The following is an 18,155-nucleotide window of genomic DNA, read 5'->3' as shown; positions in this document are numbered from 1 at the left end:
GGTTTAAAGGAGTCTTGACAGTTTTCACTTCACCTGGAAAGGCTCTAATTCTCTTCTCGAAGCTTTTGAAGTCAGCTATGTAGGAATTGTATAGGGCTGGCACGAGGGGACAGCTCTGTTTGACTCCACGAGCAGTGATTATTTGCTTCGATAGAAGCCCCGACTTGTTCAGTCTGATGCGCATTGTGGTGCCTGAGTACAGAGCCTTTATCGGTTCAAGGATAGACCCCCCGGGCACTTTAGGGATTCCAGCTTGGTCCATAGGATGTCCCGGTTGACCTGGTCAAAAGCCTGGACCAGGTCAACAAAGGCCATAAAGACTCTGGGTCTGCCCTCCATGACCCTGGCCTTCAGTGCGCTCAGAAGCAAGATATTTGCAGTGGTGCCCTTGACGAAACCCGCCTGGGGGTGGGTCTAAGCAGGCTGGCTGTTTGATCCACTACTGGAAGTTGTCCAAGACCAATGAACCAACGATTTTTCCGATTGTATCTAGAAGAGCAATTGGTCTATAGTGCTGTGGGTTGTCCATGTCTCCTTTTACAAATGCCGTCTTCCAGGGGGCTGGTATTTCTTTCTTGCTTAAACAATGTTGGAAGACCTCACTTATGAAGGTAGCCCATGGCTCGGGGTATTAGATCAGTTTGTTATCCGGTCAGGGCGCTGGGCTCGAGATTGAATCAACTTCTTGATTTTTTTTTATTAGGATAGTCGCCTTCTCATGCGGGACCGTCGATGGACTTTCTGATTTCGGGAAAAGTGGTTGGTGGTCTCCAACTGGTTTTTTTGTAGTGGGCCGTGAAGTGATCTACCCACTTTGTTCGCCCACATTGTTTTGTAAAATAGTGTTGGCGTCTTGAACACTGCGCTTTATAAATGACCAAAAAGCTGTTTTTTGCTACTTATAGCGCAAAGCATCGACTGAGCCTTCTTGGGATAGGTGGTATCTGTTTTCATGCAGCCAGGTTTTATACTCCATCTCTTATACCTTAACCACACGTTGCTTTTCGGCAGTGGGGAATTTTTTTGCTGAGCATTTTATTTGTCTCAGTATCCGTCTTTTGACGACCACTTGTTGATTAAACTCTTTTTGGTTTTAGCAAGGATTGGCTCTTCCCTTTTTCATTTTGAAGGTAGAGAGTAGCGTGAGGTAGAGTGTAGAGTAAGTTTGCAAAGGTAGCGGGCGCCCCTCTCTCGACAGAACAAGGCCTGATAACCTGTTCAGTGGTTATTAACCACTTGAGAGTTCGCAGCCACTGCCTTTACTCACTGTGCCTTTCACAGATGGGAAATATCCATTTGCATATCAGTCTTTGTCCTGCCCAGGGGCAGTCCAGCACCGAAATGCAATGGCAATTCCAACCTGAACGAGAGTACCACCAGCAACCCCATACACGTGTTTCACCCTTGTTGGGGATCATCAGTGAGGTGAAGCTGATGCCTCTCTAAGCACAGTGAGAGGGAGACCACGTCTGGTTGCCCCCAGGAGACCTAGGGTTACCAATCCCAGGTTCCTTGAAATTTAGTTTGCAAAGGTAGCGGGCGCCCCTCTCTCGACAGAACAAGGCCTGATAACCTGTTCAGTGGTTATTAACCACTTGAGAGTTCGCAGCCACTGCCTATACTCACTGTGCCTTTCACAGATGGGAAATATCCATTTGCATATCAGTCTTTGTCCTGGGGGCAACCAGACGTGGACTCCCTGCTCACTGTGCTTAGAGAGGCTCAGCTTCACCTCACTGATGATGCCCAACAAGGCTGAAACACGTGTATGGGGTTGCTGGTGGTACTCTTGTTCAGAGAGGAATTGCCATAGCATTTCGGTGCTGGACTGCCCATGTGGGCAGTACAAAGACTGATATGCAAATGGATATTTCCCATCTGTGAAAGGTACAGTGAGCAAAAAGCAGATGGCTGCGAACTCTCAATGTGGTTAACAACCACTGAACAGGTTATCATGCCTTGTTCTTCCGAGAGAGGGGCGCCTGCTACCTTTGTTGAATAGAGTGTAGAGTAAGGTAATCGACGACTCCTGGAGTTTCTTGTTTACAGTGCAAGTTGAGACCCTGATATTGCAAGGTCAGATGCTTAGTGGCGTCTTCTGTTAGCCTGAGTCGAGTATCTCCATCGCAACTCTACCTCCTTTTATCATTTGTTTATTTATAGGCTGTGGAATCTTCCATGTTGTTATCAAGATGTTGTGGCCACTTTGTCTGGTTCTTAAAACTTCAAAGCTCTCTGTTAGTGCCAAGAGACCTCATGAAACATAGGTTTGGTCAATTGTGACTCCCAACCCCCCTCACGCTCGCATGTGGGCACTGGTGGTTTCATTTTATTGGTCAACCGGTGCAGATTGTGAAGGTCTTGGATTCCATTAAAGTGGTCCATTGACTCCCACGCTCCAATGAAGAAGTGCATCCTGACTGCGAGTGCTTTGATTCCTCCAAGTCGCAGCAAACTGCATTAAGGTCACCGGTGATAATAATGTGGTTGATCTGATACTGGTTGTTCGCCTCCTTGATGGTCTTGTCCATTTGATCTCAGGTAAGCCTCGCTATTTATTGCTTTGGGATTCCAGTAAATGTTCACCAAAAGCACTTTCGTTTTCTAAGGAGGATGGGTGTTGCCAATTGACCAGGGAGGCCTGTATCAGTTCTGATGATAGTAAAACTTTTTCCAACTGTAATCCACTACCAGACTTCATGGCTGTAAGGAGTCCAGACGTAGGACAGCCTTTGGGTGCCTTAGAAGCTGGAGTGAGGACTAAATCATACCCAACATAGGTGTTATCCGGAGCCAAGTTTCCTGCAAGCATAGCACGTCGAACTTTCCCAATTGACGTCAATTTGGGGCTGTCAGGTGGCCATATCCTCTGGTATTCCAGGAGCCCATGATTACATTTGTGGCTTGTGATTGGGGCAGTATCGGTTCGTTAGTGAGAGTCTTAACTGCTCAGTTTGCTGGACTTTGGTGACTAGTTAGTTGGGTGGGAGTCAAGGGCCATAGCGATCAGGGTCCACTGTCTTTCATTGTTTGTTTCTTTTTTTTTATAGGTGTTGTCTCTTTGATGTCGATTCGCCATGTTATGATTTGAAACATCAGTTTGTATTTGAATAAAAAGGTTGTTTAAGTTCCCTCCGGTTCTGTGTCAATTTATTTAGAGGCCCAGTCCAGGCAAGAGCATGCTGAGGTGGTGGTATGCAGGTTGGAGAGTCACTGGAAGGGTGTTGCACGGGCGTCAGTGAGCCTCCCCCGTTGGGTAGTAAAAATGGCAATCTGCTCCGTAGTGGAAGCGGGCCAGAGGCACTGTAGTGTGGCGTCGATTGGCACAATGAAGACTCCTCGAGAAGGGAGACTGGGGCGAAGGATGTAGGGGACAAGTCGGGCAGCATTGTTCCGAGAGAAACCCAGTGGTAAGCTATGCAGGGTAACACAGTACATGATATATATGGCATTTACAACGTGCCTATAAACAAGTGTTTCAAGGCATGACGAGGCAAGGGAGGGAGAAAAAAGGGAAGACGGATAACGCTCCTACTAGGCCAGGTGTCATTCAGATTGTGCAAGTGCATGGGAAGGGGGAAAGGAGAAGTGCGGGGGGAAGGAGGAGGGGGCAGTGCAGTACATGGGATAAGAAAAGAAAAACAAATATATAAATAAGAGTAAGTAAAAGTTTGGCCAGCAGGTGGCAAGTGCAAGGTTAAGTGCAGACATCAAGTGCCAACTGCTGGTTGTGGGATTATAGGGATACAGGAACAGTCCACAAGTATGGGGGTTGCCAGGAAGGCAGTGCAAGAGTGCGACTGGTGGGGGAGGGGACCTGGGCACGAGATCTGAGTGTGACCTGGTGACCAGTGCAATATCCGTGTCAGCAGCCAGGATGTCAGCAAGGGAGAGGAGGAGAAAAAGCAGAAGCAAAGAGAGGTTTTGAGGTGCTTCCAGAACTGAAGATGATTCTCCTCAAGTTTCAGGGAGGCTTTTCCAGAGGGAAGCCCCAGCCGAGGAAAGAGATCTACCACCAACTCGATGCTTGGAGATGCGACTGACCCTGAGGGAGTTTGAGGTAGATGAGCGAAGAGCTCGAGAGTTGAAGGTATTTAGGGAGAGAGTTGAAGGTATTGAGGCCCCAGAAAGCCTTGTGAACGATGCAAAGGGTTTTGAATTTGATCCTCGCAGCCACTGGGAACCAGTGCACAGATTTCAATCCTGGAGAGATACGATCCCTGGGCTTGAGGCCAAGGACAAGTCTCGCAGTCCTGTTCTGGATAAGTTGCAGAGGGCAGAGCGTAGAAGCAGGCAGATTTAGGAGGATGTTGCAATAGTGTAGCCTAGAGAGAACCAGAGCTCTGGAGACAGTGAGCTTCTGGGGGAAGCAGAGTAAAGGAAGAATACCTCTGAGGAGTTGCAGTTGGTAGTGTGACTTCTTAGAGACGTCAGATGTGAGGAGAGTGTAGAGTCGAAGATGACCCCAAGGTTTTTAGCCTTGCTGGTTGGAACAGGAAGAGGGCCAAGAGGCCGGCCAGAGAGCTATAGGAAAGGAGGGAGTGGGTGTGCCGATGAGGAGAATCTCAGTCTTACTGGCATTAAGGCAGAGGTCATTGGCGGCACACCACTCCTGGATAGCCGACACGGTCAGAGATGAGGGAAGTAGAGGTGGAGGTCGAGGGTAGCCTGAAGATGAGCTGGGTGTCATCCGCATAGCACTGAAAGGTGGGCCAGGAGTGCCAGGTATTGGTTGAACAGCCAGGGAGCGACGTTAGACCCCTGGGGGACACCACAGGTGGAGAAAAAGATGGCGGAGAGGAAGGACCCAAGTTGGACCTAGGAGGGTCGGTCGGAGAGGAAATAAGTCAGCCACGCCAGAGCCTGACCAGTAATACCCAGGTTATCACGGAGACGGTTGAGCAGGATGGCATGGTTGACCGTGTCAAAGGTAGAGGAGAGATCAAGCAGGATGAGGATGCAAGGGGTGTTAGAGTCTAGGTCTTCACGGATGTTCAGGAGAGCAGTTTCCGTGCTTCTGGCAGCTCTGAAGCCAGACTGATGGTCATATAAACAACCGACAGATTCAGTGTGGAGATAAAGCTGGGAGGTGGCCAGTTTCTCCAGGAGCTTGCCCAGGAACGGAGTGATGGAGATTGGGCGGTATTTGCGTGGGCAGGAGGGGTCGGCAGTAGGTTTCTTAAGAAGAGGGTCTGCAAGGGCGTGCTTCAGGGGGGATGGGAAGACTTCAGCGGCGAAGGAGTGATTGCAGAAATCGGCCAGGGCAGGAGCCAGGGAGTCGATGTGGTCCTTGATGTTTTTGGAGGAACAGGGGTGAACCTGTTTCGACAAGACTTTCATAGATCGTACTTGTCTTGAAACCTTGTCTGCAGAGAAGGAAGGAAGGAGGGAGGAGAGGTGGCTGAAGGAAGGAAGGAAGGAGGCGGGCGATGTGGCTGCAGAGGGGCCAGAGGAAGAGCAGGGAGTGGGGGAGGTAGGGGATCGCAGAGAGAGGACAGGATGTCCTGAGTTTTAGAGATGAAGTGAGAAGCCAGAGCCATGCAGAGGGCCTGGGAGGGGATAGGAGAGGTAGAGACTGGCAGGATTGGCCAGTTCCTTGCAGATTTTAAAGAGTTCGGCCGAGTTGTTTGATGCCGCAGAGACGCAGGCTTGGATGTGCGCTCTCTTCTTGGTTAGGACAGAGAGCCGGTATTGCCTTTGCGGCAGGCCAATTTGTCAGAGGATGTACATGAAGCATGCCATTTCCTTTCAGCCACCCTACACTTGCGTTTTAAGGTGACAAGGTCGGAGTCGTACCAGGAGTTGCACTTGGCATTGATTCTCATGACAAGGGCAAGGAAATCAAGAGTATCAGATATAACAGAGTGGAGCATGGAGAGGGCTGTGTCAGGATGAGAGTCAGCCAAAGGGGAAGGGGGGGGGGGTGAGAAGATGGCAGCGAAAGCCTGAAGCGACACGCACTTCATGGATCGGATGACCGCCAATGTGGGTGGCAGTGATGGAAGTGGCTTTGCCTGAGGGGTAAGGAGGGTGAGGTGGGAGGAGGCATCCAGGTGGATGTTGAAGTCTCCAAGAAGGAGTTTAGTAGTTGAGGGCCAGGAGTGAGGAGGAGAGGTCCGCCCACTCAGAGAGGAAGGATGAAATCTGACCAGGTGGCCTACAGATAGTAGCCACAGTAAGTGAATGGCTAGGGTAGAGAGCCTGCAGACAAGGCATTCAAAGTAGGCCTGCGTAGGAGTGACAGAGGCAGGAATCCATTTGGGGAAGATCAGGGCTACACCCCCACCAGAGCGATTGGCCCTGGGGATGGAGAGGATCTTGTAGCCGTCGGGTAGGAGCGTATCAAAACTCGTGACAGAGCTGGCCGTGAACCAAGTCTCAGTGAGACCGAGGACCTCAAGGTCAAGTTCTTCCAGAAGGCAGCAGATATCCGAGGAGTGTTTGATAGCGGAGCGAGAGTTTAGAATTAGCAATATGGAGAAGGTTGCCACCCTTGAAGGACTTCCGGGGGAGGGGTACAAGTCAGAGGTACGCCCTGCGGAGGTGTGGAAGGAGCCTGAGAGGGGGCAGAGAGCGAAGGGGAAGGCAAGGAAGCCAAGGCAGATGTAGAGGTGGGAAGTGATTTAGTCCAGGAAAGGGGGCATCAGGAGAAGAAAGGAAAGTGATGAGGCACGGGAAGCGTCTATCGAAGAGGTGAAGGTTGGCCTGAGGGCCTTGGACCAGGACGGTCCAATTGGAGTAGACATTAATGATGACTTTAGAGGAAAGGAAGAATGCCAGGAGGGCATCCCAGTGAGTGCCACCATTAATGGGAGAAGAGGAGACCGGGGAGAGCACAGAGACCATATGGAGGGTCCATAGGTCTGGCGGAGGCACGACTAAGAGGATGTCGGTGAGAGTTTCCTTGGAGGAGGCACTGGTGCAGGTATCAGCGCTAGGGAGGCCTGGGTTGGAGACAAGGATGTCCTTTTTAAACTTCTTCCTACCAGATTTAGTGAGGAGAGCAGGATAGTCAATAGAGAAGCAGTTAGAAAAGATAGGAGAGACAGAGAGCACCATAGAGTAGGTGGGGTAGGAGGGGGAGACATTAGCGAAGGACACTAGCGTAGGCAGACAAGATGGTAAGAGGCAAGCAGTTGCGCAATAGGACAATACAGCACTCGGAATAGAGATTTCCAAATGTGCTGTTTTGAGACGGGTAGGAGGGCACACCCAAGTTTGAGAATCCTAAATAGGGGAGAAAACTCCTGGTTTTTTTCGCAATGCAAATTTTAAATACTGAAACAGTGCATATTAGACGGCACAGGGGAGATAACAATCAGTAGTGGTGGCTGGCAACTGGCGACACCTGCAGACACAACCAAGAGCCGCCTAAGGGGAAGCCACCCTTTGCCTAGGGGCCCTTAGCCGTGGGGGCTGCAGGGAGGACCGGGATAAAGGTTGGGCGTGATGAGAGGTGGGCGGGAGGCGGTGAGAGAGAAAGCAGAAGGGGAGCAGGGATTAGGGCACACAGGCCGACGGTCCCAGCAAGTAAAATCAATACAATACAAAATGCCTCAGCGAGGCTCTCGCCAGGAGGAAAGCACTTGAACCACCAGCTCTGCTGAGGTGGAAAATGAGCAGAAATAGAGAGGAGCAGTGGCGCATGTTACCTGTTGCTGGTGGTAGGCTACTCGATTCTGCGGGACTCAGTGGGGTGGAAGAAGCGGTGTGCGGTCTCCATTGGATGGGTATAGAAGCCAACTGGAAGAGGCAGAACTAACCTGTTGGCAAGCCCTTTGTTAATAATCATCTGTTATGTATGATTCGCACGATCAGAAATGGCTTTTGCATGAAGGTTTCTTTTATCTTCTGTACCTCGTAATAACTCCCTTTTTTTCATTTTGGTGTTTTGTAAGAAATGGGAGTATGCGGTTTGTTTAATCGAATAATTCTGGATAACATAACTAGTGCTGAAGGTGCAAGTCTGTTGGCCTGGCACGCATGTACTAAACATGCTGCATGTTAACTTGTATTACATTGTTACATTCAAATGTCATACTTCACATTTAATCAAAGGAACTGTATTTTGTTTTTTTTTTCTCTTTTCTTTTCCAAAGCTTCTTGCTCGACTTGAAGGGAGAAGTTCTTTGAAAACACTTGAACCTTTGCTATTTGCTCAGGAAGGATTTCCTATTCATGGTAAACTTGGTTTGTACTTTTGAAAGCTGGCTACTAATTTGTCCAAGTATGGCGCTTTGTGCTAGTTATGTGAAGTGCTTGCAATGTACAACATTAAGTGGAATATCAATTCACCTTTATACCCCTTACCCCTTTTTAAAATGGTTTTGCCTCATGCATGTTGGTTACATAGTATAATGTATCAGTTGTTTAAAATTATCAATTGCAAAAACAGTCCTCCGATGTGCAGGACAAAGTCACCTACTCGGTTTCTAAAGTGTGAGGGTTGTTAAATAACGATATAATTGCCAATTTATGATGTACCAAACTTAATTTCATTGGAGATCCCGGAAAGGAGAAATGATTCTCTAGGATTCCAGAGAATACATATCCCCTCCAGCCCACTGTTCCCTGGAAGGAGAAAATCACAGGATGACCTCAGGAGCAGATGTCAGTGTTAAGACAATATTTTGAAGAGGCCTGGTGTGTTAAGGGTTCAAGCATTTGGGAGCAGGTGAAATTGTGTACTTATATTTATTGTGTTTTGGATTTTTCTTTTTGTTTTTCTGACTTTCTTTATTTCTGCATCCTTACATTAAAGCACATGAACAAGTTTAATGTGGGACTCCCTCTCGCCACCTACTTGTCCAAAGTGTCTGTGTCTTTGCACACTATTGATGAGATTCCACAAAAGCCTCTGATACGACAGTTCAGCTAACATCTACTGCATTTTAGTGTGCGAGGGCGGTCAGGGGTATTGGACAATGGATTTGGTCAATTGGGCACTGCAAGCTCCTTGGCCAGGTCTTGGACAACCACTTCTTGGGCCACAGGAAGACTGGGACCATCCTGAGGTGGACATCAATATTGTTATAGCGTCCCATCCATAGTGCTCTCCAGTGCCGCCTCCTCTTGGGCGAGGCTGCCCGACGCTGGGTCTTTTCTAAAGAAAAAGATGCATAAACATGGTTAGTCTGACTTGGCACAGACTTTAAGTGGAAGGGCTGGTGTCCAGGGACTCTATTTCAAGATGTTCTTGTTTTGTTGCAGTGTCAGTCTTTGTGTGAAATGGATGAAAGGCTGACCCTCCGATCTGTGTTCAGCCTGCCCTGCTCTGCCCTCCCCTCCCCTCCTCGAATTCCCCAAATCCCAGCCACTGACTCGACTCGTTCCTATCCTTTTGCATATTTCGTTTAACTGAAGAAGCACCTTTGCTGCTCACCTCTTTAAGCATTGATGGGGGCCATGCCCTCTGCCACCTCCCCCATAACGTTTCCCTCTCCTCGTACTCGTGCCCCCTTCATGGGGTTCGGGGGCTCCAATCCTCTTTGGGAGTGGCGGAATGAAATTATCATTGTGTGGTAACATATGATTGGCTGAGTGGGATAGGATGAAGGATAAATAGCTGAGTGGCATGGAATTACCAGCTGGGTGTGTTGGGAAGACTACTTATGTGGGCAATGATGAATGACCAAGCCTGAAAAACCTAAGTGGAGCATGATTAAAAGTGGACTGGAGGAGGGTTCGTTCCATAGAATGAATGAATGAATGAATGAATGAATTGTACATGGCTTCCTGGAGAATCGTGGGTCCCCTGCAGGGGAATGTCAGAGAAGGAATTGTTAAATTAATTAGTGCAAATGGTTGGTAGGTAGGGTATGAGTGACGGAAGGGAGATTTTATTGACTGGCCAGTAAAGTGCTGTTGGGACCCAGTATTTTGGGGAACAAGTCTTGTTTGCACTATTCGACCCTATTTCACAGTTAAGCTTACACTTAACTTTTGCTCTGTTATCTGCTGTTTTAGTTGTACACTCCCTTTCTCATCTCTCCTGTGCTCCCATTCTTTAACCATTTCGTCCAGCCCCGTTTTAGTCCGTCTCTATGCTCGACTCGCCAGGATACCTAAAACTTGAGAGATAAATAGGTTTGAGGAAAAGGTTGTTGTAGTAGGCATAGCGGCAGCTTTGGGCTGCTTTTTGTAATGCCAATTTCCCTTTCTATATGCGTTGCTCATCCACTCACGTTTTCCGGTGCCTCTGATCATAAAGTGGGATATCTTTTATAATGGTGTTGATTGGGTCTTTGAAACACCACACACAAACCCGCATTATGGTGCTTCAGCTCGGCAACCATTCAGAGAATAGAAAGGGCAGCAGTGGGCAATGACCAGGGGAAACGTTACAGTGGGTGCCAGACCAAGGTGTAGCCCCTTTGTAACATTCCTGCCCCCTTGTGCATATAATCTGCCATCAACGTTCCGTGCAGTGCTGAAGGGTTCCCCTGTGAACAAACATGCCCTCGTCCTTGCATACTCAAAGCACCTGACAACAGTTTTCTTAATTACATAACAATGGAGCAGCGAACCCTTCTTAATATCCCAGGAACTTCCTGTTTATATCACGTGTAGGTGAAGTGGTAGTAAAATAGAATGTCTCCAAAGGTGTTTCTCAATTACATTTTGTTAGCCTATGGTCCGGCTTACAGCAGAGATTGGGGGTGGAGGGCGAGTTTTGCTGTCTTGACCGTGAGGGTTCAACTGATGTACAAGAGACTGCCAGATGTACAGACAAAGGGAGAGGCAAACGAAATGCCTTTCAGAAGAGTCTCAAAAAATTGGACAAAAGGAATACTCCAAAACACCCACCTACATCCCCATAGATAACTATGTTTTAGCCTGCTATTCTTATTTCCAGAGGAAAAAAGAATCTGGAGAGCGTATAACACTAGTTCACTGCTTTGTGTTGGGTCTAGCTGCAAAGTGTGATTTCGGAAGCCTCCTGCAAAAACCTTTGAGGGATCAATTCATAATTGTATCACATGCCCAAGATGAGAGAAAGATGTGGCCTTCATACTTGATGAAGCTATAAAGTTTTGAAAAGTGAAAAACCAGAATCCGCCATCCAAATTGAAGGAGAACCTGGGAAAAGCTCAAGCCGATTCCAACTTGATTTGTAAAACTAGCGTAAACCCAATAGGGAGCACATACCGAAATCAACCATTGTCTAATGAAAACCCGGAGAAGAACATTGCCAGAACAAAGGTGTCAATCCCAAATAGTAACAAATAAATTACATTGTTTCTCAGGACTTGGCCAATGGCATGGAAGCCTCTGCTCTCAACATTCATTTATTTTGCATTTATAGAAGCGCTCACACAGCCCAAGGATATAAAGGCGCTGTTAGATGAATATGTCTTAGTTGCAGCAGAGAGGTGGGCGATAGGTTACATTAGCCCGCATGCATGTGTTAAGTGTTTTGGTGAGTGGCTTGGATACTTTGTTGGGCAGCAGGGTTGCATAGAGCTGCGGACATCATACATAATCAGCTTTTATATAAACAGTCTGGTTTTAACAGCCTTACAGAAGGCAAGATGAGAACGTTCCTTTCTGATTCTCTGGATGTGATGAAAGGGAAGGTTGAGCCACCGCCTCTTGCCCGTTTAATTCTTGGCACCAGCAGTAGGTTGGCATATGGGGTCCTGATAGGTCTTGCTGCCGGGGCAGGAGATCTCGATCAGAGAGGTAGGAAGGTGCGGTGGGGTGGATGCATCTATTCATGATGGCCAAAGTCTTACACTGGATGCTCTGGCGGACAGGCACTCAGTGGGCATTTTGTCTGTCTGCCGATATCCTTTTGGAGATGCCCAGTGCTGCATGGAGGGCGTTATTCTGGAGGATTTGTAACTTGTCAAAGTTTACAAATAGTGTAAGGAAGGCATGGTATCAAGAATAGACCGACACAAGTGATCCCAGTTTAAGGGTGTTTATTAAACTGTATAGGTAGGGTAGAAACATGCCTAATCTAAATCTAAGATGGGAGCAAGCTATGACCATCAAATCAAAATAAGGCAGTCGTTGTGGCGTCATGTCAAAATAAAGGTTCCATGTCATTTCATCCTGGGATGTTTTTTCGCAGGGTTTTTTACCCATGATTTTTTAATGAAAAAACCCACCAAATTCTTTTACAAATTATTTTTGGAGGCGTTCCCCCTCCAAACCGCCCATTCCCTTTAATTTTTTTATCTATTCCCAACACCCACATCCTATATATATATATATATGGTGGGGAGTCATAATGTCGAAAAATAAATGTCGACAGACAAAAATGTCGACAAAATAATGTCGAAAAAAAAAATGTCGACTTTCGTTTTTTTTAATTATATATTTATTTTAGGGGTTCGGGAGTAAAAAAAAAGGGAAAAATAAAAAAAAATTAAAAGGGGGGCTGGGGGGGAACCCCCCATTTCGAAAAAAAAATGCATTGAAAAAAAAAGTCGACATTTTTTTTTCGACTTTTTGACTGTCGACATTTTTGTTGTCGACATTATGACTATAAACCTATATATATATATATATATATATATGTCTGCTTAGATCACATGCTGTGCATAGGCCGACATCTAGTGGAAGCTGCGGAGTATTAGTTTGTTTTTCGAAACTCGAAAATGGGCGTCGACACAGGGCATGCCAGTAATACTATCCCTAGTGTGACGTCCACTGTACCCAAGATCCCTCACGCGTCTAGGATCCTCAGATTGTTTTTTTCCGCCATACTGGTCGGAAGCATTTTGCGGAGTCCCCTGGCCTTAGCCATACTTTTGCTAAAATATGAATTTATTTACATCCTTCCCCTTCCCAACGTCGAACTTCGACACTCGACGCCGGCTGGAGAAGAAATCGACCGTCGGCTGCTGCACGACGGATTTGGGCCTCGGAAGGCCTCGGCCCGGGCCTTGGAAGGCCTCTGGCCTCGGCCCTGCAAGTAGGGAGAGTGGGGGGTTGTACATACTCTACACTCTTGGTATATAGGTACACCTTATACATTTCCTACACTTTTAACAGCCCGCTGCCTCAAGGTGCGTATGGAGGGTACCCCTTTTCAATTCTACCACAAGTGCAATCGCAAATACACTTGGGTCGACAGGCACGCCACGTGCAATCTCTGCTTGCCGAGGGACCACCTCGAAACAAACTGCAGAGCGTGTAGTAGGTTTAAACCTAAGACACTTAAGGACCGTTCGACGAAGCGTTGGGCCCACCACGCCAGGCAGGCAGCCATGGCAGCGGAGGGCCCCTTCAGCGACGCCGTACTTTCGGACGGCGAGGGCATTACGGCGTCGAAAGACAGCCGAGCGCAAGTCCCCGACCTCGGAAGGTCGTCCGGCAGGGCGGCTCTGGGGAAGACCCCCGGCGACACAAGCGCTTCACACACCACACACTAAACACACGAAGTCCAACCGAGACTCGACAACGTCGAGTTCTCGGAAAGAGGCACAAACAGAACAGTCCGATTCGGTGTCCTCTGGGCGCTCTCGATCGAGATCGCCGCATGACTCCAGGCAATCATCCACTCTTGCCAAGAGTGCCTCGCTCCCTAGGCTAACAGAAGTTTGATCGTCGGAAGACGAAGACGACTTCCACCCCCAGGCCGCGCTCCAGGAGTCGGAGTCCGCAGTCAAAATCAGCGAGGCCCCACGCTCGAAGGACAGGGACCCTACCCCCGATCCTCGACGCCAGGCGTCGAAAACCTCCGGAGCCACAAAAGGACAGGGAAAACATTTTTCCACTCACGGGGAGGGGGGAAAACAGCAGAAGAAGCAGCCTTTGCACTCTTCCACACCTGTGAAACACACCACTCCCCCTAAACAGACAGACAAAACCAGGTCTGCTGATATGTCTAAAACCAGCAAATCTTCTCAAGATAAATCCCAGAGACTTGCTGAGAGTCATTCCCAGTTCCAAAAAATGGTCGAGTGAAGACATAGATAGGGTCATGTCAAGGATGTCTTCTTTGGCTGATTTTTACGATAAAAATCCAGAACATTTCCTTTCGTATGATCCACAAGGGGCAACACCCTCAGGCTCCAATGATCCTATCCCCCCCCCCCCCGAGTAAGAAGCCCCGGTTTGAAACACCGATGAGGTCTACAGACCCCTTCGAGGTACAACCATACTCAAGACCATACTCACTGTATCAAGGAGAGGCTTCCTTTGGTGAGGACCAAGAATTTGGCATGGTAGAAGAGCAAACCGGGACGGGCTACGATGGGGATGATGAGGACCAAGAAGAGGAAGAAGAAGACCCGGAAACATACAGAGAAGATTCCCTGGTAGAAAACGAACCCCGGTTACCGACTCCCCTGTCTATGACCAACCCCTCCTAAACGAGGTTCTCGCACGTGCAGCAGAACATTTCCATATTGACGCCCACGGTGTCCAGGAGGAGAGGGACTTCACAGAGGAGTTAGTGGGAGAAAGGAGGCCTGTTGCCCAGACCATCCCTATCCTTAAGTCCATTCAGCGAAGAATAGACCCGTCCCTGGTGAACCCGAACCTCACCAGAGCAGTCAATCCCAGGGTTGAAAAACTTTTCAGGGTAGCCCAGTCTGACCCTCTCTATATAAGAGGACATCTGAAGCCAGACTCCCTAGTTGTCACTAACACTCGTAAGAGGGCTGGAACACCCTTGTCATCGTCCGAACCTCCTCCTGACAAGGAGAGCAAAAAACGATATGGTTTCGGCAGGAAAGTAGCCTCAACGTCCGCCTATCAAGCAAGGATTGCAAACTCCACCACCCTGTTGGCCAGCTACAACTGCCATCAGTGGGAAGAAGTCGCGGCACTCCTAGCCTCTGCTCCTGAACCTTTAAAGGGCCAGTTAGCTCGGATTTCCGCAGAGGGTAGAGCCGTGTCTGGTTGCATTTTGAAAGCAACCTTTGATGCCGCGGACAACGCAGGCAGATTGATAGCAGAAGGCACTGTTATCAAGAGACATGCGTGGTTACGGCAGTCTCGTTTTAAGGCAGAAACCCAGGCATCATTGTTGAACAAACCGGTGGAAGCCGATCTGTTGTTTGGAAAGGTGGTCGAAGACGCACTGAAGAATGCCAAGGACGAATACGAAACACTCAAGTCCCTTGGCCAGTTAACCAATAAACCCCCTAACCAGAGAGGGAATAGTAATTTTCGTCGCCCACGCGGCCAAAATTCCCAGAGAGGATCTAACTATTCCCAGGGGCAGGGTACACAGTGGAACAGTCTACCCAGGGTTACGGCAGGGGTAATAGGAGAGGTCGTGGTAAAGGCAGAGGCAGCCCCAGCAAAGGAGGCGGCACGCCTCCACCAAAGCAGTGACGCTCAGTTCAGGGTCCCTTCTCATGCAACCCCAGTAGGGGGACGCATTTCCAACTTCACCCAGGCTTGGGAAGGGATCACATCAGACAGATGGGTGCTGTCAACAGTATCCACAGGATAATGTATAGAACTACTGCAGCGTCCCCGGAACCATCCTCCACGACAAAGAGTACACTCTTTAGAACATCAGAAGATTCTCCTCGAGGAGATCGCCGTTCTGCTAGAAAAGGACGCGATAGAACTCGTCCCGGGACACCAGGTAAACAAGGGTATTTATTCAACTTACTTCCTTGTGCCAAAGAAAGATTTGACAATGCGCCCAGTATTGGATTTACGGCCTGCCAACAAGTATGTCAAGCCCCAAAAGTTTCATATGACTACGCTACAAGAGGTAATCCCCCTCCTAAAAAGGGGGGATTACATGGCAACTTTGGATGTGAAAGATGCTTATTTTCATATTTCCATGTTCCCAGCGCACAGAAAGTACTTGCACTTCAAGGTGGACAGTCGACACTACCAATTCAAGGTACTGCCCTTCGGGATAGCTTTGGCACCAAGGGTATTCACCAAGGTACTGGCGGTGGTGGCTGCACACCTACGCAGGGAGGCAATCCCAGTGTACCCTTATCTGGACGACTGGCTCATAACGGGGGAAACCCCAGGAATTTGCGGGAAAAACATTCAAAGGACTATCGACCTCCTCCACGAGTTAGGCTTCTCAATCAACGAGAAAAAGTCAAGCCTAGTGCCAAGCACCTCCAAACAGTTCCTAGGAGCAATCCTAGATACTCAAGAGGGGTTGACCTTTCCTTCAGAAGAATTCGGAATATACTACTGCAAATTCCACATTATCAGTCCGGTCAACAAATAACGGTACGCAAAGCAATGCGTTTACTGGGCATGATGGCGTCATGTATTTACCTGGTCCCCCATGCGCGCCTGCGCATGCGTCCCATGCAGGAATGGTTGGCGAAACAGTGGTCTCGGGCAAGTGGTCAGTGGGACGATCTAGTGGTCGTTACGCCAACACTAGTACAAAGCCTTCACTGGTGGACAAGAGAGAATCTCGCACAGGGGAAACCCTTTTACGATCCCGAAGTACAGGCAGTAGTCACTACCGATGCATGTCTGACGGGGTGGGCAGCTCACCATCTCCACTACACAGCTCAGGGTCTCTGGTCTCCCTCAGTGGCCAAGAACCACATCAATCTGCTAGAGCTTCTGGCAGTATTCAGAGCGCTTCAAGCGTTCGAGCCCCACCTACTAAACCTGTTCCAGTGGAGCTCAATTCCCTAGCGGATGCTCTGAGCAGAGACTCCCTCCCAGAGGAACACGAATGGGTTCTACACAGAGAGGTCGTAGAAGATATCTTCTCTCAGTGGGTTTTCCCCACTACAGACCTATTCGCCACAAGCGAAAACAGACAATGCCCAGGATTTGCATCCAGGTTCCCCCAACCAGACTCCCAGGGGAACGCCCGGTGGATGAACTGGTCAGGGATGTTTGCGTACGCTTTTCCACCAACTCCTCATCAGGAAAGTGGTGAACAAGATGAACAGAGTCGATGACGCTCGTCCTAGTTGCTCCCATGTGGGCAAGACTACCGTGTTTCCCACACCTACGCAGGATGGCGGTGTGCGAGCCCATCAAACTTCCAGCCTGGTACAACCTACTGTCCCAGCACCAAGGTCAAACAGTAATTTAATTTATTTAACATTTATAAAGCGCTCACACAGCCCACAGGCATCGAGGCGCTGTTACAGGAATTGTTTGTTTTTCTTAGTTGTGTAATTATGTTGTTTTTTTTGTCTTAGTTACGTATTCATAACGCGCTTAAACACCCAGAGGTTTCTAAGCGCGGACCCGGGGATCGAACCTGTTGTTGCATCGTGTCGTCTTGCTTCCAAGACGCGCACGCTGCCGCTGAGCTATCCTCCCGGGACAGTGCACCAGCAACCCAACTCAATGAACCTGGCACCATGGCTCCTGAGGTCATAGAGCTTGGACATCTCAATTTGCCTCAGAGGTGTATGGACATCCTAAAGGAATCTAGGAAACCAAACGCAAGGCACTGTTACTTTGACAAGTGGAAGAGGTTTGTTATCTGGTGCCAGAGTAGACAAATCAACCCTGTTGATTGCACTCCTTCCACTATTGTTACATCCATGCTCCACCTGCTAGATGCAGGACTGGTTTTTAACTCACTGAAAGTACACCTGGCAGCCCTGTCGGCATACACCACTTCCCATAGCAAGATCTTGTGGTGGAAAGTACCAGTAGTTAAAGCCTTCATGGAAGGAGTAAAGAGACTTCACCCTCCTATTTCAAACCCACCACCAGGGTGGGACCTTAATGTGGTGCTAGCCAAGCTCATGGGACCCCCCTTCGAACCCATGCATAAAAGCAGTCTCAAACACCTGACTTATAAAACGGCCTTCTTAGTAGCTATTACTTCTATAAGAAGGGTCAGTGAAATTCAGGCTCAGTCAGTGCAGGATCCCTTCTTTACTGTCCATAAAGACAAACTGGTTTTACGCACACACACTAGGTTCTCACCTAAGTTTATATCAAAATTCCATGTAAACCAGTCCATCGAGCTTCCGGCTTTCTTCCAGGACCCGCAAAGCTCGGCTGAGGTGAAACTTCACACCCTAGATGTGCGTAGGGCAGTCCTCTACTATGTAAATAAAACCAGACCGCTAAGAAGAACAGATCAACTGTTTGTCTCCGTAGCTACAGGCAGAGAGGGGGATCGCGTCTCTAAAGGTGCCATCTCAAAGTGTATTATTAACTGTATCCAGCTGTGTTACTCACTCTCTGAAAGAACTCTGCCTTTCACGCCAAGAGCCCACTCTACTAGA

General features: G+C 48.5%; 1 protein-coding gene across 3 annotated transcripts in view; it reads left to right on the top strand.

The window, feature by feature from the left end:
• XRCC2 (X-ray repair cross complementing 2) overlaps nucleotides 1–18,155 on the top strand; it is a 92,533-nt gene that overhangs the window by 55,702 nt on the left and 18,676 nt on the right. For all 3 annotated transcript variants that reach the window (XM_069647927.1, XM_069647925.1, XM_069647928.1), the window contains exon 2: nucleotides 8,100–8,181. In XM_069647927.1, the coding sequence (XP_069504028.1) occupies nucleotides 8,100–8,181 (82 nt within the window). The remainder of the gene's footprint in view (nucleotides 1–8,099; nucleotides 8,182–18,155) is intronic.

Source organism: Ambystoma mexicanum, chromosome 2q, assembly GCF_040938575.1.
Source record: "Ambystoma mexicanum isolate Mex_15411 chromosome 2q, UKY_AmexF1_1, whole genome shotgun sequence".
Taxonomy (NCBI): Eukaryota; Metazoa; Chordata; class Amphibia; order Caudata; family Ambystomatidae; genus Ambystoma; species Ambystoma mexicanum.
Note: the sequence above shows the minus strand (reverse complement) of the source record. Positions and strands in the feature narration are given on the sequence as shown.